Below are 26856 nucleotides of genomic sequence, written 5' to 3' on the forward strand. Positions count from 1 at the left end.
ATATCAAATAATATCCAATATATTTTCTAGAGAATTCATTATAGATGTACGAAAGGGTATACACAACCAAAAGAAAAGCACCAAAAAAAGGTGCAAAGGCTAGGGAGAGCCAAAAAAACTCGTGTACAATATACATGTACGTCATGGTCATGAAGCCTCAACAGTCTGAGACACAGCGACCGTTTTCCGAATCCCGTCTTCAGAGTTATAAGAATCGCTCGCCTCGGGCGCACCAGCGAACGAAATCAGATGGCTCTGATCACCGAATGCAGTGGCCTTATCCCATTCGGAGGCAACCTTGGACGGGGCGGACCTGCGTTCGCGTTCGCTTAAGGCCATGTTCGAGCTGTGTTGGTAGTATTTGTCCGAGACTGTCTTTTTGTAGTGGGCCAGGAGGACGTTAAGGATCGGAAGACAGGCGCAGATAAGACCGACGCCTCCTTCGGCATTTCTGTTGTTTGTTAGATTAAGGAATGGAACGGGGATGGGAATGGAATGGAATGCAAAGGGAACGGGGTGAATATAACGTACCCGGACAAGATGACTCGAACAAACATCAGACTCATGTCGGTCGAATTACCATCCTTCAACACGAGGACTAGACGGTACAGACTGAACCCAGTAGCCAAACCACCAGCACCGAGAAGACCCATCACGCGCAGCTTTCGGTTCCGCGACATTTGCAGGGACCAAGTGAGCGGCAGGGGCAGGATGAGGATGATGATATCGCTGACAACACTGATAACCGAGTCGGCGATCAGAGCGGCGGCTTGGTCGAGACAGGAGCCGCCCTCCACTGGACCAAGCCAGTACATTGGGATCGGGGAACACATGCGGATCTTGATGATGAGAGCGACGGTGTAGTAGCAGCAGAGACAGCCGAGGAAGATGTAGATGAACCAGACTTTGCCGCGGTAAGGAGCGAAGATGCGGGTTAAGATTGAGAGAAGGGCGATTTTGACGAAGAGGGCCATTGGACAGTAAAGGATTGTTGCGATGTAGCAGAACTTTTTGAATTCGATTTGGGTTGCGCCGTCTAGTTCGTCGAAGTGGTAGCCGCCGCCATGTTTGCCGACTGGGGGATTGTTAGAGGTGGTTTAGTTAGATTGGGATAGATATATGAGGTACTTACTGACGATACTGATTGCGCAGTATCCCATGAACAATAGCTAGTTGGTGTTAGTCTTTGTCGAGGAATCCGAGGTTACTTGAACGTACCCAAGCTACGATACAGCTATCTAGAAGAGGTTAGAAGGAGCTGAATAGTGAACAGGAAGAAACATACAATCTTCAACCCCCAGGGTTTGCTTGAATCGTATCCGGGTGTAAAAGCGCAAGGCGACAAAGAGAGTAACGATCGGAATACAGAGACATTGTGTGACGAGATTGATTGTGTTGAGGACATCCGTTAGGTGGTCAGACATGATGGGCTGAAAGACAAAGGATCACATCACCCCCGGGGAGCTGATGGGATAAAGAAGGACAATGGAACCAGTTCATGCGACTCAAAACGATCCGACAAAAATATCTGATGAAAAGGGCAACTGAAGCGCCGACGGCGATCCCCAGTGGAGACTGGAAGGCTATCGATCCGTGGCGTTACGCCATGGGCAGACGTGATTGATCGGGGAGTTGGAATAGTTCCACCACGGAATAGAAGTACGAGCCGAGTCCGCTCCAATCGAGTAGTTCTGGGCGATTCCTAGCCGAGGTAATCGAGTCTCCACCAATGCATTAGAGGTCCGAGCAAGTGTTGCCTGTTATTTGCCGACCCAAAAATGTGCAAGGGATCGCCACGAGTCCGTCGTTTGACCATTAGACAACTTGGGAATAGTCGAACCCTATGTTCCTGTAGCCGAGCTGACACCTTTGACACTTTCATATGTATTGTCCACTCTGTGCGCCATAGTCATTTCAATTCTCCCTGTTACATGTACTCCGTACTCCGTTCATAATATTATAGACGATAAAATGACCATCCATCAACTCAGCGGCAAAGACTCCGGTCTATTCCGACCCCTGACTATCTCCAATGGCAAAATCACCCTTCAACACCGTGTGGTTCACGCGCCGTTGACCCGCAACCGTGGCGAGCCATTGAAGGCTTCCACCCCAGAGAATCCCAATCGAATCTGGGTTCCTGGGGACCTCATGGTGGAGTATTACTCCCAACGGGCAACTGAAGGTGGCTTGATGATATCCGAGGGCATCCCACCATCACTGGAGGTAAGTGTGTATAGCAATCAGCCCTAAATCAGCCCCAAAACAAGCCAAAACAAGCCAAAACAGTCAAAACAGATGACAGTCAAAATCAACCTATTTCTCATTTCCGCACTGTCCGCGTCTCCGTCTCAAACTTTAACACTATTTTTTTTCTTCAGAGCAATGGAATGCCCGGAGTTCCGGGCCTCTTCATCCCCGAACAGGCCCGCGGCTGGAAACGCGTCGTTGACGCCGTGCATGCAAAGGGAGGATTTATTTTCTGCCAGCTGTGGCACGCAGGCCGAGCGACAATCCCACAGATGACCGGATCGCCCGCTGTCTGTCCCTCGGCAAGCGTGTGGGATTCCCCAACGGAGTGTTATTCGCACCCGCCCGAGGGCTCCACTTCGCCCGTGTTGTACGCGAAACATCCACCGGTCGAAATGACAGTGGAACACATCCAGAAAACTATCGCTGATTATTGTGCTGCTGCCAAGACCGCCATTGAAATTGGGTTCGATGGTGTTGAAATCCATGCTGGTAATGGTTACTTGCCTGAGCAGTTTTTAAGTTCCAACATCAATAAGCGGGAGGATGGCTATGGTGGTACCCCCGAGAAGAGGTGCCAGTTTGTCTTTGAGCTTATGAGTGCTGTTGCTGCGACGGTTGGCGAGGAGAATTTGTCGATTCGCTTGTCGCCGTTTGGTTTGTTTAATCAGGCGCGTGGGGAGCAGCGGTTGGAGACTTGGTCGTATCTCTGTGAGGGCTTGAAGAAGTCCTTGCCGGCGCTGTCTTATGTTAGCTTTATTGAGCCGGTATGTTGTCTTGTCTTTTTACTTCTGCCTGATTCCCCCTGCTAACTGAGTCAGCGCTATGAGCAAATCTTCGATGTTGAAACTAAGGACAAGTTCCTTGAGAGCTGGGGTCTAGCAGACGTGACCCTCGATCGCTTCCGTCAGATCTTCGGCTCCACCCCCTTCTTCTCCGGTGGTGGGTGGAATGAAGAGAATTCCTGGGGAGTGGTCGAGTCCGGCAAGTATGATGGTATGGTCTATGGCCGGTACTACATCAGCAACCCGGACTTTGTCCGCCGCCTGAAGGAGAAGTTGCCCTTGACTCCTTATGACCGAACTCGCTTCTATGGTCCATTCGAGGATAATGCTTTCCACTACATCGATTACCCTACAGTGGATCAGAGCTAGGGTAGTAGAATATAGATAGAGATAGAGATTAGATCCGTACATAGTTGGGTGGCATTTGTTCTCGCATCCCGCCCAGGTGGTCCAGGGTGCTTTTCTCCACGTTTACCATGAATTGAAACTTGAACGACTGGCGATGATGTTAGATATATTTGTCTAATCAATTCAATATAATCTGTTTAAATGTGTCATTAATTGTTACTTATCGCGACTATCGTCTCTAGGCCACATGGTGGAGCTTGGAAGCACAGGTCAAAAGGTCTGGAACGATTTTCCGGCCCCAAGGTTTGCTAGCCATGATATTTGGTCTTGCACCATACATACATGCATGGGTATGGCTGGGCACAGTGGAACCCCTGACACAATGAAGATCTATTGATTGGATTTTGGGGTGCGAGCGTACTTGTACTTTGGCCGAAGCGATATTGAGATCGGCCTAACAGGCTGTGCTCGCCAAGTGCGTGTATTTCAGACATACACGGGTTTCAATGAACGTTATGGCCACCTTGATTGCGTCTATTGAATATACATGCGAGTGAGGAAGAAGGATTTAGTAAGTCTGTGAGCTCTTTCATATCTGAATGATACTATGAACGGACCATAGATTTAAATTAGTTGGTTAAGGAATATTTTCATTACCTACTAGGATGATGTTCGAAGGATTGAAGGATTGTCTCATTCTGAGTGATTACCTTGGAGACAGCTAGCGGCAGTATCTGGAAAGAGGAAAGATCTGAGTGCGAAAAGCATCCAATTTGGTGTTCGTTTAGGTTCTAATACACCGTAGAAATTATGAGGGGTAAGAAAGCCCAAAACCCATTGTACCGCTTCCTTATAGATGTTGCAAACCTAGAAAGTATCATTAATAACGCTGCAGGTAGCGGAGATCTCGACATACTCTGACCTGGTCATTTCTTCAGACGCCGGTAACAATATCGAGAATCCCGCTACCTATAGCCCTACTGGTAATACCGGCTTATCCATACACAATCTAAGTTTACAACATCTATAAAGGGGCTTTACAATAACTTCTCAACTGTCTTTCTCCTCGCCACTATACAGCATGACTACATCATCCTTCATTCTCATGCCATATAACAGAAAAAACAGAAGTAGAACGATTTGAAAAACAAAGTAGTAAGTGAGAAAAAGGGAACTAACAGGGATATATAGGGTCTATACGCCGTACAATCAATGACGGAGATAACACACTTAAGAACCCATTATGTCGCTACCTGACAAGATAATACAGGCTTGGAATGTGCATAAAAAGGCGATATCACCGATGGCACAGTGGGTGGAGGGGATTCCAACGGTGTTACCGGCATCTAAGGGGGAAAGCCTTCGGAGGCCGACAACACTATTGAGGTTCCGGCCACCCACAGCGCCATCAGCAATTCGCCTCGTCCAAGAACATCCCAGAAGCCTATATTGTCTTATGACGAATCCATGTCCTCCTACGAAACAACAAAATTCAGCCGAGAGGGATGGCTGGCTGCCTTGTCTCTCTCTCCCTTGTGGCCCCTACGGCCAAACATAAATAAAGGATGGATGGCTAATAGAGTGGGACGAGATCGTGGTATCTTGTTAGCAATGAGAACTAGCCGGAAGGGATATCTAATTGCCTTGTCCCTCTTCCTCTCACAACGTCTAACACCAAGCATGATTGAAGGACGAAATGGCCAATGGATGATGAGGAAATTCTGTCCTCCCACAAACAATGAGAATCAAACAGGAGAGGCATATGGCTACCTTGCCTCTCTTTCTCTAATACTATAGATGAAAGTCATAATGTAGTATAGGGCAGAGAAAGAACTAATTGATTCAAAAGATGAATGACCAATGGATAATGCTGTGCTCCTACGAAATAACGAAGGCCAAATTGGAGAAACGACTGCTTGATCTGCCTCCATTTCTCTCATAATATTTAAAAGAAATGGACAACGTAGAACAGGTTAAAAGACCTCGAGAAAGAGGAAGATGGAAGTGGTACACAGTAAAACCCCAGCAAATGATAGGACCACAAATGATAGAACTATAAGCAAACCGAGGCCTCAAAGAGCAAGATGAATGAGTATAGAGCACAGTCATAGGAGGACTGCATGAAAGCATCTACAGGGCTAGCTGTATCAAGCAGCATGCCTGGCCATAATAATGGCCTTCTCTTCGTCCACTGTTGGGAAGATCTATTAGTATAGTCCTTTAGGTTTCCCATTACGTGCCGTCAAAGGACTAACAATTAATAACAAGCAGGTCTTTGGGTGAATATTAAGAATGTATAGCTCGGAGTGAGGTATACCTGGGAGAGGAAGGGGAAGAACAAGGCTTAGAAAACCGGGGTAGGTATTGATAAGCATTGCTTACAACAAGTCACCCTTAATGAATCAAGCCATAACGGTTACCGAACTACCTGAACGCTTGTTCGCAACTTTATTTCAATCGCCGACAGCTTTTCCTTCTCGGCGAAAGATCATCCGAGACCCCGCCTGTCCCCCACCCGGATTATCTACAAGACTATCAGAACACCCAAGATCTGCAGATAACAGAAGCATAGCTTTCCAATGTGCAAAATGGTGTCAGCAGAGGAACAAAAAGTACGTGCTACCATTATATCCAAAATCAAGTGTTGACATGTCATGCTCGAAATAGACCATCAATGAGCTCCAGGCGAACTGGATCTGGGTTCCAAACTGGCTTGATTCTTCAGACCAGAACACTGCTGGCAAGATTGTTCATTTCACTCGCTCGGTCAATTTGCTTTCGCGACCGACGCGCTCATTGCTTCATTTTTCGGCCGACACGCGATACAAGCTCTATGTCAATGGCCAACATGTTGCGGTTGGACCGACTAGAAGCAGCCCGTTGATTTGGTACTATGATTCATTGGATATTGCGACCTACCTGACAGAGGGCCAAAATGAAATCCGGTTCGTAGTGGTCCGGTATTTCGCGGCGTCGAGGAGTGCGATGCCCTTTGAGCGGACTGCTCTTCCGGGCTTGACAATCATCGGAAATATCGAAACAGACTCAGAAGTCATTGATATAAAGTCTACTAACCAATGGATGGCGTATGTGGATGAGAACATCCAATTTCCAATGGGCCTGCCCGACGATGTGTTCCTCCATGTAAGAGCTAGTCCCGGATCGAAGGTTTGGTCCTATGCTGACCTGGTATCTACAGATCAGCGAGCGAGTCAAGCCAAAAAAGGTCAGCCCTCCAGTGAAGCCACTTGCATACAACATGAAGGCATTGAATGGCGACATACCGCCCTGGCATCTGCGTCCACGTTCTATACCGATGCCCGAGTCAACAGCAATTATTGCCAACACAGTAAGATCATGCAAGAGCACCATCAACACAGAGTACTGGGCGGCATTCCTTTCAAAACAAAGCCAGCTTACTCTTTCTGCAAACTCGAATCATACTCTCGAGGTTCAGGCTGATGTCCACTCAACCGCATTTCTGCGGTGGGCCTTCAAGGCAGTCGAAAGGCCATCTCAAATCCAACTGCGAGTGACATACTCAGAAGGATATGAACTCGAGCCTCGCTCGTACCCCTTCTTCCGATCCAAATCTGACCGGCTGGATGCAACAGTTGGTCATATTATAGGCCCATATGACGAGGTAACGCTCGACCTTCCCGACACCCAGAGCGTCATCTACGAACCCTTCTGGTTCCGCACTTTCCGTCTGATGCGAATTGAGATCACTGTCGGACCTGAGCCGATTAAGTTAGTATCATTCGATGCGACTCAGGTCAACTATCCCATGGCAGTCAAGGCAAGTTGGAAGCAGCCTGGCGATACACAGAGCGAGAATATCTGGGATGTGTCGATTCGAACCATGCGCAACTGCATGTTCGATGGATATTCCGATTGTCCATTCTACGAACAACTGCAGTAGGTTCCGCCCCAAGCCTATGATGAGCTCCGATTAACATATCTCGATAGATACTCAGGAGACACCCGCTCAGTCGGCCTATTCCACTACCTCCTATCCGGCGACGATCGTCTAATGCGACAGGCCATCACAAACTTCGCTGCCTCGGTGACACCACTAGGACTCACACAGTCCCGATTTCCATCACACGTACCCCAAGTTATTGCAGGCTTCTCTCTCTACTGGATCTTGCAAGTCTGCGACCACCATCTCTTCTTTGGCGATACACGCTACGCTCGAGGATTTATCCCTCGCATTGATGGAATCCTCGACTTCTTCGATACCCACATCGATGAGCTGGGCCTCGTCAGCGGACTACCTGAGGTGGTGTGGCAATACGTAGACTGGGTGACAACCTGGGGTGCGACAGACGAGCATCCCGACAAGGGTGTTCCCACTTCGGGTCGAAAGACAAACCGACATACATACTTCAGCATGTTGTATGCGTGGGTTCTCCAGAAAGTTGCAAGACTCGTACGTGATGTCGGGCGACCAGGACATGCGGCTGAGTACGAGGAGCGTGCTGCATCGCTTTTACTTGCTATCCGGAAGAATTGCTATGATGGATCATTTTTCACAGACTCTACAGTTGATGTGGCCGATGAGCATTCATATTCGCAGCACTGCCAGGTCTTTGCAGTGATCTGTGGAGCAATGAAGCCTGAGGACCGAGGGCGAATCTTGACCGAATCGTTCACCAACGATCGCTTCTCGAAGTGCTCGTATATGATGCGCTTCTATGCATTCCGGGCGCTTGCTTTGGCTGGTGATGATGTTTATGACTCGTTTTGGGAGCGGATGCTGGTTCCCTGGCGTGGGATGTTGGCAAATAATCTTTCAACTTGGGAAGAGGATGATGTTAGGCAACGCTCTGACTGCCATGCCTGGGGGAGTGTGCCGATTTATGAGTATTGCACTGAGTTGGCAGGTGTGCAGCCCATTGCTTCGGGGTCTTCGAAGATATCTTTCAAGCCTCGAGTTCTATTGACCGACGCTCTGGAAGCCAAGGTGGCACTGGGGAAGGATAATCTTGCTATGATCTCATGGAAGTCTGGATCTGGCGGTAAGAAAACAGTAGAACTCAAGCTCGAGAAGGCTGTTGAGGTTGTCAGTCAATTACCGGGGGCAAGATCGAGGAGCATGGTATTGTGGATTATATTAGATTGTCATGTAAGTGTTAAGATGTCTTAATTTCAGCATTTCTTTCAGACGGTCCCTTCGGAACTAAAGGAATCAAGACTGCTTCAAGTATGCTCTATATTGTTTGCAAAAAGGCGATGAGTAAGATAAAAACGTAAACCAACAAGACGCCAATTTTCCCCCTGCCAAAAGATGGAAAAGATCAGTAAATTGCCACGTCGGCCCAAATAGGAAATCCGGGGTAGAAAACCACTAAATTATTTTTAGTATGTTAAATTCTAATCGATAATCAACGCACCTTGACATAATCTCGACGCGCATTGATAACTAGTGGCGGATTTGCTTAGCTGCATGTGTTCGAGCCAAAGTGACCATTTAATTCATGCTAAGATTAGGCAGCGACAACCATCTCATGTTCCTCTCTCAGTTCATTCGAACGCATCTCCACCTCAGTGACATATCCTTTAAATTTGCGAAGGTTGACCTTTTTCTCAAACCTTCAAGCCAAAAATGTTAGTCCAGGTTGAAATCAAAGGGTAAATAAAGAGGATATAGGAATATTTGACTTACATCTCATCAATCTCAGCAGGTGTGCGGCGTGTCACCTCAGGAAGAATGAACCAAGCGATAATCACGGAAAGTGTACCGGTACCAGCGAAGCTATTTGTGAGAAATGAAATTAGGAAAATTTCCCGGAAAAGCATGTATAAAGCCCTGGGAACCTACAAAAATCCAGTCTTAACACCCCAGCTAGACACAGGCGCATTGTTGATCATCAGCGGAGTGCAGAAGCTGAACATGATAGCGACGACATTCGAAGAGGCAAGAGCCCATCCAGCTGTCTGAGCACGCAAACGCTGCTGCGGAACTTCAGCGGCGTAGGCATATCCGATAGCGGATGCACCGGTTGTTGAAAGAGTGGCCAGACAAGCAAAGAAGATCTAGGTTACTTGTCAGTCGAATTTCCAACAAATCTCTTGACTAGTGTTTCAAAGTACTTACCAGCAGGGAGCTTGTTGACGGTTTGGTATAGTCAAAGCAGCCAATGATTCCAAGGCACAAAACTGAAACCGATGTGACCGCGTATGGATAGATAGTCAAAGGACGACGACCGAAGCTGTCGGTGGTCACAGCAGTCATTATCATGGATAGAAGCTGGACACAGGATAGGATGACAGTGACCATGAATGGATCCTTGTTGCCGGCGTATTGGACTGCAGCATTGTTAGGGCTGTAAGCGTAATAGTCTCGAGCGGCGCTTTCTTACAGAAATAGGTAGCGTAGGTGTTAAACACAGATAAGCCGACAAACTGCTGAGCAATCTTTGGCCAGGCTGCAATGAGGAAACGAATACGGTTGCGGCCTTGGAAGACAGCCCACATGCCTTCTTCTGAGTTGCGCTCTGCAAGGATTCGCTCTTCTGCCACTGTAGCGTTCATGATTTCCTAAGTACAGTGGTTAGCAATTTGTTTATGAAGTGTCCAAAGCTGAGAAAGGCCTACATACAATCTGCTCATCGACACTGTATCCATCGACCGTGCCATTGCACCTGTTCAACACCTTGGCCGCCTGATCAATCTTGCCTTTGCTCACGAGCCACCAGGGTGATTCTGGCATAAGGACAAAGATGATAGCAATGATTCCTACCATAGCCCACTGATTGGGACAATTAGTAAATTAATAGAAAAGGTAAAGTGTTTCCAACAGCTAGAGTTCAACGAACCTGAGTATAGATAGGAACGCGGAAGTCGTAAGGATCATGAGCACTGAGCTCTTTCAGGGCAACCGAGGCAAATATTTGGCCAACTACAAACCAACTAGAAAAAGTCAGGTTATATCCCACTTATTAGAGAGCCAACTTACAAGCTGTATGCGTTGATATAAAATCCACGCAGTTGAGTCGGTGCAATCTCAGACAAGTACAGAGGCAAGGTAGATTGGAGCATTCCGACACCCATGCCGGAAAAGAGCTTTGCTGCAAGCCAGTGATCCCACCTTGTCGCAAAAGACTCAATAAAGACACTAATTACAATGTCGATCCAAATGATATAGAACGCGACTTTGCGACCGAATCTCTCGGTGGCATATTGGAGGAGCTTGAGTGAAGTCAGATAAAAAGCCGGACATTTTATATCGAAAGAAATACTTACGATTTGGCCTACAGTTTGACCAGCTGATTGAATTCCTCCCCATGCGGAAATGTATTTACCGGCGATGATCGATGTTCCTGGAGATGCCATTTGTCGGATGAACCCTTTGTTGGAGACAATACCGCCATTTAAGTTGATTTCTTAGCAGAAGATGTTAGCTTTCGTGCCAAGTCAACAGATCATAGATACAAAGGGCTTACGATAACCGTCCAGGGATGCACTGAATGCGGCAGTCATGGCAATCAGCGACACAGTTTTGAATCGCAGCACACACTGCCAAACACCAAGATCGTCTTCGCGAGACCGCATGATGGGCCCCATATTTTTGGCTGGCATCTCATCTCTCTGATTCGGAGAAACATCTTCGATATTCTCGGCGTTTTCCTTTGAGATATCCATCGTGGACATGGGAGTACGGTATATCTGTCCAAAGGGTTGGAGCGATTTGAAAACGACACGTAAAAATGAGAATGATAGTAATCTTTATACTTCCCAAGCTTTGACCAACATTATCATACTAGCAATGGCTGGCTTATTAAAACTACTGGGCTTCAGTTCTACAAACGACAAGGGATGAAAATGCGGGGAGATAGTCCGGGGCCTCGTATTCGGCTTCGCAAATGACTTGGAGCGAAACTAAACTCGCCAAAGGATTAATTTCAAGGCTGAGCCCGTGGAACGGTTCAGTTGCCGATTAACTCTATGAAAGGCTTACATTGGTGTATTTCAGCAACAGTAGCTGGTCTGGCTTGTGAAGGAACGTACTAGTGGACGCCAGACAAAGCGCGGCAATTGCTTCGCTATAGATTACACCGAAGTTATCCACTATTTGTTTGATTGTCAGTAGTGAGATACCAAGACCTGAGATAGTCAATGAGACAAGGTTCAAACACAAAGTACCCATTCTGTGAGACATGACCATACCAAATGGCTACCATGCGCGACGACATGCTTTACTGGAAGCTTTTATTACGTTCCCTTCTTTAAGAAATAACCAGTCATGCAAAAAGAAGAATTGATTGAAATGTTCATTGTTAAAACGAATGCAAGGACCTCTAGCACTAAGCATTGCTAAGCCTTAACAAGATAATCTCCGGCGGCGCCTGCGGGGATTCGGCCCTCCACACACAGACCCAATCACACATCCACAATCCTCGGTGTTCCCGGACAAGCACTTTCTTTTAGGAAGATGAAGCCGAATAATCAAAGATATACCAACAGGGCTTCTGAGGCAGCGACAGTAAAGGTGGCCTTTCCACCAGACACAGTAACAGTCTCCACATTCTCAGTGCCCTGGATAACACAAGTTCCATTGGCAAACGTCCGACCAGCAACGGTCGGGTTCGAGCCTTGGTCAACCCGAGATGTAGCATAAGGGGCGGTCAACCGTTTCGCAGTGACGCTGGAAGAAGAAAGACCGGACAGCGTATATGTCTGCGAGGAACGGGTGCCGCTAGTAAAGTAATCGGAGTTGTAGAGAAGAGCTCTGACAGGAGCCCCGGATTTGTAGATGGCGTAGGCGGCATATGCCGTATCTTGGCTATCCAGAGGCGCAATCTGGTCGGCGTTCGCCAATGCCATGGTGGCGAAATAAGCACCGTAGTAAGGTGAGCCCATATCGTAACGGCCCCACCAGCAGTATTGACCTAAGGAGTTAGAAAATGCATATCTCTATAAGGAATCGTACGAATACTTACAGTTTCCAACGGTACCCTGGTGGAAGTAAAGTGCATCTGTACCCATGAGAACGGTTTGCATAACATAGTCCAGGATCCAGAGGGCAGCTCCAAAGGTCGGGCTAATACCACCTCCACCTTGTGTAGCTATATTAACTGTCAGTATAATATCCAGGAATCTCATAAGTTAAGAACATACCGGAGTTAGTCTCGCCAAAGATATGCGGTTTGCCTTTGGCAGCCGCAGCAGAAACCTCAGCAGCATATGGCTCGATCTGAGACGCAATAGCGCTGTGGCCCATGAGCTTAGCAAGATCATAGCTACCAGAAGACTGAGGATAGTTGTGAGAGCAATAGTCCTTGACATAATCATTTGCATCGCCCTCCTTGGCGGTAAGCCCTACAAGACTCATAGGAGAAGTACCGAAGTAGACACCTGCTGAAATGATGTCGGACGCAGAGAGATTCCCGCATACATCATCTTGCCAGCTCACTTGGGAGACTTCGTCTGCTATGGCTGTCCAGGATGCGCCATTTGCAATGGGGTCACTGGAAGTGAAGACTGCAAATAGTCAATTAGTATAGCTTTCATTTTGACGCAAGTAGCATGCATTGCACGGGTTAGAACTCACAGTTTGGCTCATTTCCAAGCTCAATCGAATAGAGATTATCCATCTTGCTCTGAACAAGGAGCGCAGCCGAGATAGTGTTGGAGATGTTATCCAGCCGGCGGTTCAATCCAATGATAACTTTGCCAGCATAGGTAGCAGCCAAGGATATAAAGGATGGACCGTAAGTCAGTGTTTGAGGCGCATCGGCTGAACTGGCTACTGTGTAGGTGACTGCCTCGGTCGAGGATGCATCATATGTAGCACGATCTCTGCGGGATATTAGTAAGTCGTTATCGTGAAGGAGCAGCTATACATACTGAGTAGTTCCTCCAATCCTCAGAGGTGGCCATGTGCCTGTCAGATCTTTCATATTCTGCAGACATGTCGTTGTTGCATCGACTTCTTGGAAGTACTTGGGGAATGCGAAAAATTCCAGACTACCAGATAAGTAAGTTCACCTTTCAAATGGACATAAGTACTCACGAGACACCGACAGGTGCAGCAGAGATCTGCCCACTGGAGTTCGAGGGCGGGAATGTTGGCACATTGAAGCTCAAACCCGAAGCCGAAACCGCAAGGCCCAAAAGCGACATTGAGATAGAAAGAAAGGCAGCCATTACCTTTAGATACCCAATTTTGATTCCGAAGTAAGTTGCAAAGCTGGCCAATCTTGCCCCGATTGACCGAGACAGAACAAATCTCTTAAGTATAGACAGTTATAGTGCAATTCATTCTCCTCAGGAAACAATCCGGGGAACCCCACACTTCAGCCACTAGTTTCAGGAGTTGGTTAAATTTTCCATGCAGAATGAGGATTGACCAATTATTCCGTCTAATATGTGGTCATTACCCCGTTCCTGTCGAGTATAGCGTGCATGCGGTCCAGACCTTGATCTACTCAGTGAGGACCGAGGTCGGCTATTGACGGACTATATTGACCCGAACTTTGCATCATGAGATCTTCGGTCCATGTTTAGTATCAGAATCAATGGCTCTGAGACATAGCTTTGGATCGTCGTTTGGGTCGGCGGAGATGGCCCGAGGGCCGGTCTATCGCCTGTGCTTTTTACTCCTAACTTTCATCTTTCGTATACCGATGGTGAGAAAATGGCGCACTTCAAGAATGTTACCAATTTTTCCGTAGTCCTCAGCTGTTAAACTTGTGAATAGTTGGCTCTTTGTCCACGCGAACCCCACGAGATGTTCTAGGGACATTAGGCACTAGGCCTAAAGAGGTATGGTGTATCCTGCTGCGACAGGAGGGCCAACGCCCATCTCGAAGAGTGGTTCGTCAAGGTCAAGCCCGACATGAAGCCATGCATGTTCGTGACTGGTAATGCCAACAAGGTGATCGAGGTCAACGCTATCCTTGGTGAGGCGGTCCCAGTTCAATCCCTTGCCTTAGACATTCCCGAGATTCAAGGAACGTTGGAAGAAATCGCAACCGAGAAATGTCGACGCGCCGCTGAGATTGTAAGAGGGCATTGGTTCACTTTAGAGGTGTCTCTGGATTGAAGTTGACGAGGTAGATCAATGGGCCGGTGTTGGTAGAAGACTCGGCCTTGGAGTTCAACGCGATGAAAGGGTTGGCAGGTCCTTATGTGTAAGTGATCTCAGATGGCTCAACAGGGATGATAGCATTCCCCTACTAACACCGTTCTTGAAGAAAATATTTTCTCGAGTCATTGGGAAATGACGGTCTCAATAAGCTCTTGTTTGCCTACGAGGACAAAAGCGCCCAAGCTGTATGCACGTTTGCTTTTTCCTCCGGGCCAACAATGGAGCCGCTGGTTTTTCAGGGGAAACTGAAGGTGAATAAGGTCCCAAGATCGGATTGTGAATTCCGCTTACCATCAGACAGGGTAAAATTGTACCTGCTCGTGGTCCACCCAGATTCGGTGAGTATTTTCGAGGTAGTGGCATTCCAACCGAGTTATTATTCACAGAGAAACAGGTTGGGAGCCGATTTTCGAACACGAGGGAGAGACTTTAGCTGAAATGGAGCATGACAAGAAAGTAAGATGACTTAATGTCGCTTCTCGCGCATAGTGATGCTAACACCGGCTAGAATGCACTCTCGCACCGATATCAAGCATTGTACAAGTTCCAGCAGTGGCTGGCCCAGGGCGATAACCGATCACTATATTTCGAGAGCAAATAAGAAACGCAATATGTGATGTCTAAACAAAGCCTGTACAGATGATCGACTTGGAAGCTCCAACCCCCGCATATCTCGGGGATTGTTTCCCTGTCTCACAAGGGGAATATTCCCCGTCCCTATTGGGACCCCACGTTGGCGACTGACATAGCCTGGGGAAAATTACGGGGATTATTATTGGATGATTAACTGAACCATCGGAACCTTGGGAAAATCAAAATGGAGAGAAACAAGCGCCTGACGAGTGGATGGTGGGATTCCTTGCCTTCGGGCAAATTTACTCCCAAACAAGATGGAGGGTACTTGATGCGCTACATGAGACAATGATATTTAAACCATTCCCATGTGCCCTCAAAGATCAGATCCAAGCATTTCTCTTCACTTCAAAATTTTGTTTGGGACGAGCGAGCCCAGAACAGGACTTGTTTATACGGTCTCAAACTCGTTCACCTTCTTGTTCTGAGCAGCTCTACATATAGCTCCCAAGATGTGGTTTGTTTTTGCCGCTGCGCCCTATGCAGCTGGGCTTGTTTTCTTCCTTTTTGTATACTTTCTTGTGCTTCCTTATGTCGAATACCTTCGAGACCCCAAGGGTATGTGTTCGATATCCCTTCTCAAGGCACAATGAAGACCCTTACTAACTTCAACATAGGTCTAAGAAAATACCCTAATCTCTCTCCCTTCTCTGGATTCTCAGCAATTCCATTCATGATACTCGCTTCTCGAGGTTTCCGATCAATGGAATTGATCGAGTTGCACAAGAAGAACCCCGTCATCCGAACAGGGCCCAATCAACTATCGTACGGTGATGTTCGTGCCATCAAGGATATCTATGGCCACAACACAAAATGCACCAAGGATTCCTCCTATGTCGTCACAGCCGGAACCCATTACAACCTGGCAGATGTCGTCGACAAGCCAGACCACGCTCGCAAGCGCAAGGTCCTTTCCTCGGCATATGCCCTGAAGAACCTCGAGACATGGGAATACAAAGTCACAGACAAGGTTGAACGGATGTTCAAGCACTTCGATAAAGTCTGCACGGCACCTGCGTCCGAGGACGTCGCATCTGGCAAAGTCGCACCAGCCAAGGAAGATCTCACACTCGACTTCCGAGCCTGGAGCAACTTCTTCACTCTCGACGCCATCGCCGACATCGGTCTATCAGAGAAGCTGGGCTTCCTAGACAATGGCTCTGACATGTGTATCGCGGAACGCAAAGACGGCTCCACCTACGAGACCAGCCTACGCGACGCCCTCTACCCCACTGCTCGCAAGCAATCCTACATCGTGTGGGACTACGCATGGTACCCAGTCCTCAACAAGCTAGTCAATGTCATCCCATTTTTCGGACGCATGCAGACATCTGCAGACAACTGGGAAAACATCATGTGGCGCCGAGGCAGCGAGAGACTGCGACGCTACGAAGCCGGCGAGAAACTAGAGGATTTCTTCCAGGCTCTGATGGAAGACAAGAATGGAAACCCCAACAACCTCGAATGGGGTGAAGTTGTCGCCGAGTGCAACATCATGATGAATGCCGGTAGTGTGACTACCGCCATCGCCATTGCCAACGTGCTGTACCAGCTGCTTCGCAACCCCGAGACACTAGCCAAGCTCCGCGAGGAACTCGATGCTATTCTGGATGAAGACGAGATTGTCGCGGACTATGATAAGGTAAAGCACCTGCCCTACCTGCGCGCTTGTCTCGACGAATCCCTCCGCATCTTTCCGCCTACCTCGCATGGTCTTCCTCGCGAGACACCTCCCGAGGGAACCAACATCCTCGGGGAGTGGGTTGCCGGTAATACCTCTGTTAGCATGTCTGCCCTAGTGGCACACCGCGATGAGGGTGTGTTCCCCAATGCGGGCCAGTACATTCCCGAGCGGTGGTTGGGTGAAGAGGGCAAGGCACTGCAGCCCTACTTGGTTGCATTCTCTGCCGGCGCACGTTCCTGCATTGGTCGCAATATCTCGTACCTGGAGCAGACGAAGGCTATTGCTTCGATTGTGCATCGTTATGACTTTGCGTTGCCTTACCCTGGTTGGGAATTGAAGAGAGAGGAGACTATGAACTTGATTCTGGGTGATATGCCTGTGAAAATTTGGCGCCGGAATATGGGGACTACTGAAGCCTAGAGATTCTACTTGAAGGTGTTTTGCCTTTTTATCTTCATATTTAGACGACTTTTGATGATTCCCTTTTACAATGAGAACTTGATGATTATAATTTACTCTCCATACTTTTTATTCTCTCTTTACTCTTCTGGTTTCGATTTCTTCAATTCTGTAAGATAGCCGAGTCGTCCTTTGCTATAATATTTACACAACAGGCAGTGATTTACAAGTGATTTACAAGGCTCGGTAGACGTTCGTCGAGATGTCGAGAGCCTCCTAGAATCCCAAAGCTTCATCCCTGTGGTCCGTGAACCTGGGGTCAACAGGTTTCACACACGGGCCCTGTCCGAATCTCATGTAAATCCCTCCTGCAACCTAATCTTAGATCCCGATACATGCAGAAGCTGAAGCATAAGTCTGCCAAAAAGTGAGAAATTCCCCGCGTAGGGAAACGCTCCCGAAGCCAAAAGTCCGGGGCAGTTACCCCGCAGGACCAACCTCACTTACGCGGGCGACTTTCCCCCTTCCATCGGCGAAAATTGACAAACTTGGAAAGTGGATGTTTCCCCCGCAATTTGTAGTTTTTAACTTGGACCGCCATCGCTCGCAATGGCGTCTCTGCTGCATATCTCGTGCATATCTCGTCTCAACGTGGCAATTGCTGGAGTCTGGGGTTCCATAGTCTCGTCATACTTGGCATCCTGGTGGCTTCTTAGCCCATATCTCCACAGTGTCCCTGCTGATCTGTTGCGGCGAATATCTCCCGATTCATTTGTGAGTTCATCTCTACCATCAGTCGGCATAGAAATCTACTGTATCTTTGTGGTAGTATTGCCCGCCTTTTACCATGGCAGATCTAGATTTCCTAACTTGGAGGCTGCGTTCGCCACTATTCTACAATTTGAGCAGTGTGCGGGTTTTCTTCCCTAATGGTCAACTGCGTGGACAATGAGTCTATTTTATGGCCGTGGTCTCCCCGGATTTCGTTGAATCTTTTCTACTTGTTGCATATAGGATTCTTCTCTCATAAATCCAGTCTCCTCTCCATGTCTACTTCTTAAGACTCGACCTTTTCTTTTCTCTTAATAAATTGATACCCCCCATATACCTCTGCCCAACACAATGTCAACTTTCCCACACTTCAACATCCCCCCGGAGCTCCTGCAGGAGCTATCAAAATACACCACCCCGACCGGCTTAGCCGACTATGCCGCCCTCGCAGTTCTAGGCGGAGTCGGCGCAACATATCTATCTCGCGGCCTGCTATGGGATAAGCCAGACCCATACCACCATCTCTGGTTCGAAAGACCACAGCTAAAGAATGGCGGGCAACTCGGCTCCGCAAGCAAGGAAACCAGAAACATCGCACAGAAGCTGGAAGAGGCAGGGAAGAATGTCGTTGTCTTCTGGGGGTCGCAGTCCGGCACAGCAGAGGGCTTTGCTCACCGTCTTGCGCGCGAGATCTCCATTCGTTGGGGTCAGGAAGCTATGACGGCTGATCTGTCCGACTATGACCCTGTCACCATCAGTGAGATCCCCAATGCTAAGCTGGCGATCTTTGTTGTCTCGACATATGGTGAGGGTGATCCCAGTGACAACACTGCAGAGTTTTGGAGCTGGATCTCGAAGGCTACTGATGTGTCTTTGTCGAATCTTCGATATGCTGCTTTTGGCTTGGGTAATACCAACTATAAGTTCTATAACCGTGTTGTCGATGTTGTTGTTGAGGGCCTAGAGAAGTTTGGCGCCCAAGCTCTCATGCCAGTTGGCAAGGCAAATGATGCAGAAGGTGCCACCGAGGAAGACTTCATGTCTTGGAAGGAGGAGCTGTTCAAGATCTTCAAAGACAAGCTGGGCTTTGAAGAGGCCGAGGCTAAATACATCCCGAGCCTAAAAGTCGAGGAAGATGAATCTCTTGAGCCGATCGACCTGCACCATGGCGAGCCCAACAGCCGTATCGAGGCCCCCAAGGCTGCTGCTCAGTCCTCGGCCGTTCGCACACTGAGCATCTCCGAGTCCAGAGAGCTCTTCACTGCGTCCGACAGACATTGTCTTCACATGGACGTCGACCTCAGCAGCCAACCCGAATTGAGCTACAAGACGGGAGACCATCTCGCCATCTGGCCAGGCAACCCAGACATCGAAGTCGAACGCCTCCTCGACGTCCTCGGCATCTCATCCCGTCGCGACATCCCCCTGGGGATCAAAGCCCTCGACCCAGCAGAAAAAATCACAGTTCCAACACCAACCAGCTCTATCGCCCTCTTCCGCTACTACCTCGAGATCTGCGCCCCAGTCAACCGCGACAACGTCCGCGACCTAGCCCAATTCGCACCCACCCCAGAGGCAAAAGCCTACCTCCTCAACCTCGGTCAAGACAAAGAAACCTACGCCAGCTTCATTAACCGCACACACATCAACCTCGGCCGCCTACTCCAACTAGCATGCCCGGACAAACCCTGGTCGAACCTCCCACTCTCCTACCTCGTCGAAACCCTCCCGCACATCAAACCACGCTTTTACTCCATCTCCTCCAGCAGCGTCGTCTCACCGCGTAAGCCATCCATCACAGCCATCGTCTCCACATCCCCTCTACCGGATAACCCCAACGAACTCATCCACGGCGTCACATCCAACTACCTCCTCGCCATCTCCCAACAAGCACGTTCCCAACCCCACCCCGGCGGCATCACATACCATCTCAATGGCCCCGGCGATGCCCTCGAGGGCGGGAAGGTCTTCGCCCATATCCGCCGCAGCAAGTTCAAATTACCGGTAACGGGCAAGACGCCTTTGGTAATGGTCGCCGCAGGCACAGGTCTCGCGCCATTCCGCGCATTCCTCTCTGAGCGGTGTCAAGTGCTGAAGATTGGTAAAGAGGTCGGACCGATGATTCTCTTCTTCGGATGTCGGAACCCGAACGAGGATTATATCTACCGGGAAGAGCTAGAGGAGATGCAGCAGGCGTTAGGTGAGCGGTTGCAGATTGTTACTGCGTTCTCGAGGCTTGAGGGGTCGCCGAGGCAGTATGTGCAGGACCGCGTTGCTGAGTTTGGGGAGGATATTGTTAAGCTTCTTGATGAGGGTGGTAACTTTTATGTTTGTGGTCGGGCTGGCATGGCGAGGGAGGTTGAGAAGGCTGTTGGGTTGACTATGAAGGATGTTAAGGGGTGGAATGATGATGAGGTTAATAACTGGAGTAAGGCTATCAAGAAGAAGAACAAGTGGCAGGAGGATGTTTGGGGCTAGATGAGAGTGGTGGTGGTTTTCATATGAGTCCATGTTAATACCTTGCTTGTTTTACATACAATTTGGTGCGAATTAGACAACTACAATTATTTCCATTCTTTCGGTGCCTCTCGGTCAACCAAATAACACTAACAAGCCACCTCCAACGGCTCCACTCGCTGGGTTGCAAGTCCGAGGCTCTTCTTCCGGTAGTCCGCGATGTCCGAACACCTGGCTCCCCAGGCGGCGTCAAGCAAAGCAATCTTGCTGTCCGGAGACAGTGGTCCTTTCGCCGGTTGGCGACGCTCCTACTTCAAGATGCCAGTCTTGTCAGTGGGGTTAGCGCTCTCTTCGATGGGCTGCTTTTGGAGGTCGATCATAAACTCGGTTTCATTCAGCTGAGCTTTTTTGCTTGCAACTTGACGCTGTAGATGGTTAAAATTAGTTTCTGCATTCTTGATTGCTCCCACCTTCCACTGAAACTCTCTAGCTTTGGTCCCTACCGCCTGCTTCTTGTCCATAAGCTTCTGGGTTTCTGGATTTCTGGATTGTGCACTTAATACGATGATTGAACTGAGCCTCTAGTGACCACTGAATCAACTGCAAATAACACTAACAGGCCACTCAATATGACGATGGAAATCAGCCCCCAGAGACCACTGAATTCCGGCAATGACATGTCGATCCCAGCCGATCATAAGCCACGAAGAACCCATAAACTTCAACAGAATACACCAGTAGGAAAGGATAATCAACGCAAACGGATCCTTGCTCTCAAGCAAACCAATAAACTCCTCAGGCCGCCGATAAATCCACCCAACAACAACATGCATCAGACTCACACCATCCTTGCCAGAACTTCGAATACAATAAGCCTCATCAAACATCTCAATTAAATTTCCAAGAGCCCCAATATACATTTCATAAGCCGGGGTCCCACCAACTTGCGTCTCAATAAATCGTTGAGCGTCTTCAATATGAGATCGATGTGTCCGAAGCTCATCCTGAAATTCCGGACTAATACCAGCAACGCTCGGATCCGTTTGAATAGCCAAGACGCCGCTGAATATCTTATCACGACTCGACATCAGGATCGATCGCACACCTCGCATGAGAACGAGCCATTCAGCCTTTCCAGTCTCACTGAAGACAAGGTATTCACCGGATCGAGGTCCATGTCCGAAATAAACGAAACAGATCATCACCGCGGACATGTAGATCAATTGACAGTTTTCTTCGTTCAGACTGGATAGGATGGCTGTTACAGATCGGATGCCGAAGGTAAAGTGGTTGTCTGCTTGCATGACGTATTGGTCTTTCTTTTCTGGTTGGAGATGGCCTAAGTGCAGGGCTGCCAGTGTAAGGATTAGGTGGAAGATTGATGGGTTTGAGAAACCCCATTGTGGGAGGTGGGATTGCCAGAGGCGGTTGTGGTCTACTGCTTCGTCGGCCAGGGTGCGGTATGTTTCTGTGACGAAGTGGTGGAAGAGGCGGAGGTCGGTGAAGGAGAGGGTATTTTGAGGGGTTTGGTCATTTGGTTGGACCTCTGTGGAGATGACCCGGGGAGAAGGCTGGTTTGTCTCATTCGATGTGGGTTCTTTTGGTTGATATTTAGACGGCTTGAACCTGAACCGCCCTGTTGAACCTTTGGATGAGGCAGGCGGAGATGGTGCTGAGGATGGCGAGGCTGAGAGTGCAGCTGCTGTTTGCTGAAAGTCGCACTCGATGGCATGGTGGATGCATTTTGAGCATGACGGCTTTGTTTCATCACACTGTGGACTGTTAGAAAGTGTCTCTTGAAGGCTTTCGCTGTCTATTGCCCGCGTGTGCGGAGGACCCAAACAGAGTAGCGAGCGGAGAAGTCTCAGTAGCCTGGACCTCTTGCTCCTTTTCATCTCCATCTGGTTCGTTCTGTAGCAACGGGACTCGAGGTGGTAGGGATGTTGATGACAAGACCGAGGGACGGCTTACTTTTATACGTCTCCTCTTGCAGTTGCCACATCCAGCACGGGACTTGTGATGAGATTTCCGCGATCGGATCACGGACTGCGTGTTTTCCTTCATGGAGCGAGCCTCCATAGAGAGGTGTCGTACTCGGGTTCCTTTTTGCCGTTTTGGGATGAGAAGGTTGGGCATGTGACATAATCCACGCAAAAAAATATGTAGCACGTGACCGAGGGCTATACCCGCGGAGTGGATGAGACTAGGAGAAACGTGAAACATAAAAGGACAAGTACGGGACAAGGGCTCTGTGAAGTGAAGATATAAAAGCTTGGAAACTCTGGTATGATCCACAACACACTATGTCGGGGGTTTTTTTTTTAGCTTAAAGGGGGACTTTCCCTCTTATATGTCTGCCTACACGACCTTCTGTTTCGGACTAAAAGTAGAAAGTTCTACCATGGCACTGATATTTGGTATGTATTCCAATTAATCAATGCTTGACAATCAGTGGTATAACTTAGAGCTTGAAGTTCCCACTATGTGCAATATCTCTAAAGATCCTTCCACGGTATGAAGGTATATATGTTCGTTAGTACGTTTAACACAGAATCACCCTAGGCTGGTGGTTTAAGATTGAAGATTAATAGGAATCCGTGGTCTGAAAGTATCTTGCTTTGTTGCTCTATAGGTATCTGCGGATTTTCTAGGAAAACATTTAGGGCTGTTCGTGGTAATTGCGGGCAACTCCTAATGCACCACACTTACTATTTCCATATACGACTAAACAATGTCCACCTTTTTGGTAGTAATGACAACAAAGATCGGGGTTCAAAATCAATTAGTTAACTAACTGTTCACCTTACGCAACTCGACTATCTATGATATCACGGTAGAGTATTTCGCCTCCGTTATAACGAAGCTATAAAAGGTAGTCGCGATATCATCATTTTCTTGGCGATAATGAGGAAGGTGTCTAATCAGATACACGGTTTCATTGATGGCTGAGACTCAGTTCTTTGATTTGCTATGTATGCCTATAAAATCATGCATTCACGAAGGGGGAGGCGTGTATTACAACTGTGAACTATGATGCAGCTGGGGGGATACTAAGATGAACCCCTCCACACCACACTTTAGAACCATCTTTATGGCGGGAGGTCACTACTGTTTACGTACCAACCGACAAATGTCCGGCGGCTAAGGTTGAAATAAGGCTATCGGCTCGGAGATTAATGAGATCAGGCCTACTAGGACTAGGATCCAAGGGGATCTGAGTTGAGATGTAAAACTAGGAGAACAAAAAGTAAAGCAACCATGTCTCAAAACAGTGATCATGCACTAATGCTGAGTCCACCATCCCCCACTAATAGAACAATCCCTCGTCAATGGGAAGGTCAAATCCACCGGGCCAAATCATCCGGAGGCTCTCCTTAGCCTCTGCAACCTGGGCCTGGTCAACAAAGAAGCCGCTGTCCGAAAGGTGGTCAATGAATGACCGGATCCAGTGCCGGTGGCCGAAGCCATTCCTGGTGAATTCGAACTTGTGAAGTCCAGCTTCAACCACTTTCTCGTAGACATCCCGAATTGTCATACCCGAGACAACGTCAATTTTCCGGCTCAACTCTATGTCCAAGGGAACCAGGTACTCTTTAACACTGAAGAGTACATTGGCCTTGCGCCCACCGGCGAGAATGGGACGTAGGACATCGGGATGGGTGCTGACACAGCAGTCGAGCTGCACGGCGGTTCTATGTTCTTCGGAGGTCGAGAGGAAGAGGGCCCAGTCATTAGGCCCGAATAGATCTTCCGCAGTAATATAGTAGACGCGAAGTGCCTCAAATGGCTCGTTTAGAATCTCGGTGCGTAGGCGGCTGGGTACGAAATGGATTGGGTTCCAGGTGGATTGCTGGCGCCCATGGACGTCTAAATCGGTAAGCTTCTGTAACTCATCAATATAAGGGAAATTATCTTACGCATCCCTGGCTCAGGGATCAGCATAATGGGCAAATCAGAGCCAAGGGCAATGATATGGAAGTTGAAGTCTGGTTTGTAGTGCGTGGCAGTATCGTGATATGGACGAGGGGCGTGGAATTATCGTGGGTTTCATACCGTTGCGTTTGTATACGTTTGCTCGCCTACAGCAAACGGCCTGCGCGCATTTGCTTCTTACTACTACTGCTTTATGATTGGCTACGAAAGGGCCCGCGTGCTACAATTTAGGGGAATTGGATTCAATACAACTGGTAAACATAACATAGAGGAGACAAAACCTATTTATGCTTGTTAAGGTTGATAATTCAAGTTGATAGTACCTGGTTCGCTTTCATGAATCTCTTTCTCGCTCTCTCTGTTTCTCTCTGACAAAATTCATTAGCTTTAGCTATCAGGTCATGATTCTTGATCCTTTCTTCAGCCTTCTGCCTGTTCTAGACATGGATGGTGCTAGGTATCTACTCACTACTGCGGAATATAGATGGCGCGTTTGCTATGATGGAAACCTTCGTGTGCTGTCTCAGCCCTATACGCTCAATAAAGAGGCCTGCAGAAAGAACGGAGGCCGTACGTACATTGGCTTATCAAACCCCACGAACACCCTGCACAACAGACGGTGAGTCCGAGTCAAGCCACCGGAGAGTTCGATCTGAAAGGCCGGTGGGTGAACGCCTCCACTTAATTAATGAGATATGAATGAAATATGAAGGACATTTAAGCCAATCTATGAAATGGTCGGTCCTACACTATCTTGCAGGACTCTCTATAGACCAAAGTCATCCGAGCATATTGCTTAGGGGTATTGAGTTGGTAGAGTCCCGGTTGCACCCCAGATTTCAACATCCGATCTTCTAGGCCGATCGACACTGTGAATGGGCGGGCGGAAAGCCCACCGGGAACTCATCGGTTAAGAGACGCCCGCCTGTTGATTTCGGCAATTCGACTCCTGACCGAAAAGTGGATATTGAGTTGACTCACGTCGCGATTCTCACTTAAGTTGACGATTTATCTTTCTTCTACTCCTACTATCCGACCGTTCTCAACTACCTGCTTGTGCGCATTTGTAAGTTTCCCACGCTATACTTCCCCTCATCAGGCCTTGACGTCATATCCGAAATGCACTATAATATCCATGAAGCACAATTGAACTGACTTTCATACAGAAACAGTGATCTGAACAAGTCATCTATAATGGCTGAAACCAAGATGGAATATGTCCGGTACAAACCCCTTATCCTGCCAACATCAATGAAATTTAAAAAGAAAAATACTAACAAAACCCAATCCCAGCCTTGGAGACTCAGGATTAAAGATCTCAAAGATCATCCTGGGAACAATGGGCTACGGTAGCAAAGACTGGCAAGACTGGGTCCTCGACGAAGAAGACTCCTTGCCACTAATCGAACACGCCTACAAGCGAGGCATCAACACCTGGGATACGGCATGTTCCCTTCCAAATATCTAACATACATAAGCTAACAACCCAATAGGCTGACGTCTACTCCCATGGCAAATCAGAAGAAGTAGTCGGCAAAGCCCTCAAGAAATACAACATCCCCCGCAACCGCGTGGTAATCATGACAAAGTGTTTCTTCGGCGTCGACGATGAAGGCAAATACCCACCGATCTCCGCAAGCGGACGCAACGACAACGACTTCGTCAACCGAGTCGGCTTGTCGCGCAAGCATATTTTCGACGCTGTAGACGCCAGCGTTGCCAGACTGGGCACGTACATTGATGTACTGCAGATCCATCGGTTGGATCGGGAGACGCCGCGGGAGGAGATTATGAAGGCTCTCAATGATGTTGTTGAGAGTGGGAAAGTGAGATATATTGGTGCTAGTTCAGTAAGGGCCCCCTCCACGTATATATGGATACATGGGATACATCATCTAACAAATCACGCTTCACTAGATGGCCGCCTGGGAATTCCAATCCCTCCAAAACATAGCCATCAACAAAGGCTACCACAAATTCATTAGCATGCAAAACTACCACAACCTCCTAGCGCGCGAAGAAGAGCGCGAAATGATCCCATACTGCCAATACGCCGGGGTGGGCATCATCCCGTGGTCGCCCATCGCTCGAGGCGCCCTAGCCCGTCCCTACAACTCTCGCGGCACGGTACGCGAGAACACGGATGGTGCATTGAAGATGTTTGTGCGGAACCGGGAGTCGGAGGCTGATGAGGTTATTATTGGGCGGGTTGAGGAACTTGCTAAGAAAAAGGGGTTGAGTATGGCTCAGATTGCGCTTGCTTGGTCGTTGTCTCATGAGGGAGAGAATCCTATTGTTGGGCTTTCTAGTGTTAAGCGGATTGATGAGGCTATTGACAGTATTAGGGTTAAGTTGACGGAGGAGGAGATTTTGTATCTTGAGGAGCCTTATGTTCCTAAGACTGTTTCTGCTCTTGAGAGGTAGATTTTGGGGTTTTTGGGTGGGTGGAGGGGGTTTGTTTCTGTTGGTTGCAATTTGGATATTTGTAAATTGAGATTTGT

General features: G+C 48.3%; 11 protein-coding genes across 11 annotated transcripts; 6 read left to right on the forward strand and 5 right to left on the reverse strand.

The window, feature by feature from the left end:
- Nucleotides 1–147: 147 nt before the first annotated feature.
- Nucleotides 148–1481, reverse strand: N7446_011176 (uncharacterized protein; the record flags this gene model as incomplete). Its single annotated transcript, XM_058519918.1, has 5 exons — nt 1286–1481; nt 1219–1238; nt 1133–1169; nt 532–1075; nt 148–451 (listed from the first exon to the last, which is right to left on the reverse strand). The coding sequence occupies exons 1-5, from the start codon at nt 1422–1424 to the stop codon at nt 148–150; spliced, it is 1044 nt and encodes a 347-aa protein (XP_058367442.1). The 5' UTR covers nt 1425–1481.
- A 490-nt stretch (nt 1482–1971) lies between these two features.
- N7446_011177 (alkene reductase) lies at nt 1972–3404 on the forward strand (the record flags this gene model as incomplete). The annotated part of the gene is made up of 3 exons (XM_058519919.1): nt 1972–2226; nt 2382–3017; nt 3072–3404. The coding sequence occupies 3 exons, from the start codon at nt 1972–1974 to the stop codon at nt 3402–3404; spliced, it is 1224 nt and encodes a 407-aa protein (XP_058367443.1).
- Nucleotides 3405–5971: 2567 nt separating this feature from the next.
- On the forward strand, nt 5972–8515 carry N7446_011178 (putative rhamnosidase B; the record flags this gene model as incomplete). The annotated part of the gene is made up of 5 exons (XM_058519920.1): nt 5972–5995; nt 6051–6527; nt 6583–7301; nt 7353–8448; nt 8504–8515. The coding sequence occupies 5 exons, from the start codon at nt 5972–5974 to the stop codon at nt 8513–8515; spliced, it is 2328 nt and encodes a 775-aa protein (XP_058367444.1).
- A 357-nt stretch (nt 8516–8872) lies between these two features.
- N7446_011179 (uncharacterized protein) lies at nt 8873–11030 on the reverse strand (the record flags this gene model as incomplete). The annotated part of the gene is made up of 10 exons (XM_058519921.1): nt 8873–8978; nt 9052–9141; nt 9208–9422; nt 9484–9695; nt 9749–9926; nt 9988–10137; nt 10205–10298; nt 10345–10577; nt 10632–10771; nt 10832–11030. 10 exons carry the CDS (start codon nt 11028–11030, stop codon nt 8873–8875), a joined length of 1617 nt encoding a protein of 538 aa, XP_058367445.1.
- Nucleotides 11031–11834: 804 nt separating this feature from the next.
- N7446_011180 (glycosyl hydrolase family 79 C-terminal domain-containing protein) lies at nt 11835–13535 on the reverse strand (the record flags this gene model as incomplete). The annotated part of the gene is made up of 6 exons (XM_058519922.1): nt 11835–12277; nt 12329–12454; nt 12507–12869; nt 12940–13187; nt 13236–13355; nt 13402–13535. The coding sequence occupies 6 exons, from the start codon at nt 13533–13535 to the stop codon at nt 11835–11837; spliced, it is 1434 nt and encodes a 477-aa protein (XP_058367446.1).
- A 691-nt stretch (nt 13536–14226) lies between these two features.
- N7446_011181 (non-canonical purine NTP pyrophosphatase) lies at nt 14227–15079 on the forward strand (the record flags this gene model as incomplete). Its single annotated transcript, XM_058519923.1, has 6 exons — nt 14227–14391; nt 14448–14521; nt 14585–14729; nt 14780–14816; nt 14873–14934; nt 14987–15079. The coding sequence occupies 6 exons, from the start codon at nt 14227–14229 to the stop codon at nt 15077–15079; spliced, it is 576 nt and encodes a 191-aa protein (XP_058367447.1).
- Nucleotides 15080–15563: 484 nt separating this feature from the next.
- N7446_011182 (cytochrome P450) lies at nt 15564–17215 on the forward strand (the record flags this gene model as incomplete). Its single annotated transcript, XM_058519924.1, has 2 exons — nt 15564–15669; nt 15729–17215. The coding sequence occupies 2 exons, from the start codon at nt 15564–15566 to the stop codon at nt 17213–17215; spliced, it is 1593 nt and encodes a 530-aa protein (XP_058367448.1).
- Nucleotides 17216–18316: 1101 nt separating this feature from the next.
- N7446_011183 (NADPH cytochrome P450 oxidoreductase family protein) lies at nt 18317–20443 on the forward strand (the record flags this gene model as incomplete). Its single annotated transcript, XM_058519925.1, has 1 exon — nt 18317–20443. One exon carries the CDS (start codon nt 18317–18319, stop codon nt 20441–20443), a length of 2127 nt encoding a protein of 708 aa, XP_058367449.1.
- A 287-nt stretch (nt 20444–20730) lies between these two features.
- Nucleotides 20731–22501, reverse strand: N7446_011184 (Zn(II)2Cys6 transcription factor domain-containing protein; the record flags this gene model as incomplete). Its single annotated transcript, XM_058519926.1, has 3 exons — nt 20731–20847; nt 21040–22194; nt 22394–22501. The coding sequence occupies 3 exons, from the start codon at nt 22499–22501 to the stop codon at nt 20731–20733; spliced, it is 1380 nt and encodes a 459-aa protein (XP_058367450.1).
- A 1228-nt stretch (nt 22502–23729) lies between these two features.
- Nucleotides 23730–24364, reverse strand: N7446_011185 (uncharacterized protein; the record flags this gene model as incomplete). Its single annotated transcript, XM_058519927.1, has 2 exons — nt 23730–24289; nt 24340–24364. The coding sequence occupies 2 exons, from the start codon at nt 24362–24364 to the stop codon at nt 23730–23732; spliced, it is 585 nt and encodes a 194-aa protein (XP_058367451.1).
- A 1185-nt stretch (nt 24365–25549) lies between these two features.
- Nucleotides 25550–26779, forward strand: N7446_011186 (aldo/keto reductase; the record flags this gene model as incomplete). The annotated part of the gene is made up of 4 exons (XM_058519928.1): nt 25550–25578; nt 25649–25799; nt 25849–26205; nt 26273–26779. 4 exons carry the CDS (start codon nt 25550–25552, stop codon nt 26777–26779), a joined length of 1044 nt encoding a protein of 347 aa, XP_058367452.1.
- Between the last annotated feature and the right edge of the window lie 77 nt (nt 26780–26856).

Source organism: Penicillium canescens (assembly GCF_028828765.1).
Source record: "Penicillium canescens strain IBT 15451 chromosome Unknown utg000008l_segment0_segment0, whole genome shotgun sequence".
Lineage (NCBI taxonomy): Eukaryota > Fungi > Ascomycota > Eurotiomycetes > Eurotiales > Aspergillaceae > Penicillium > Penicillium canescens.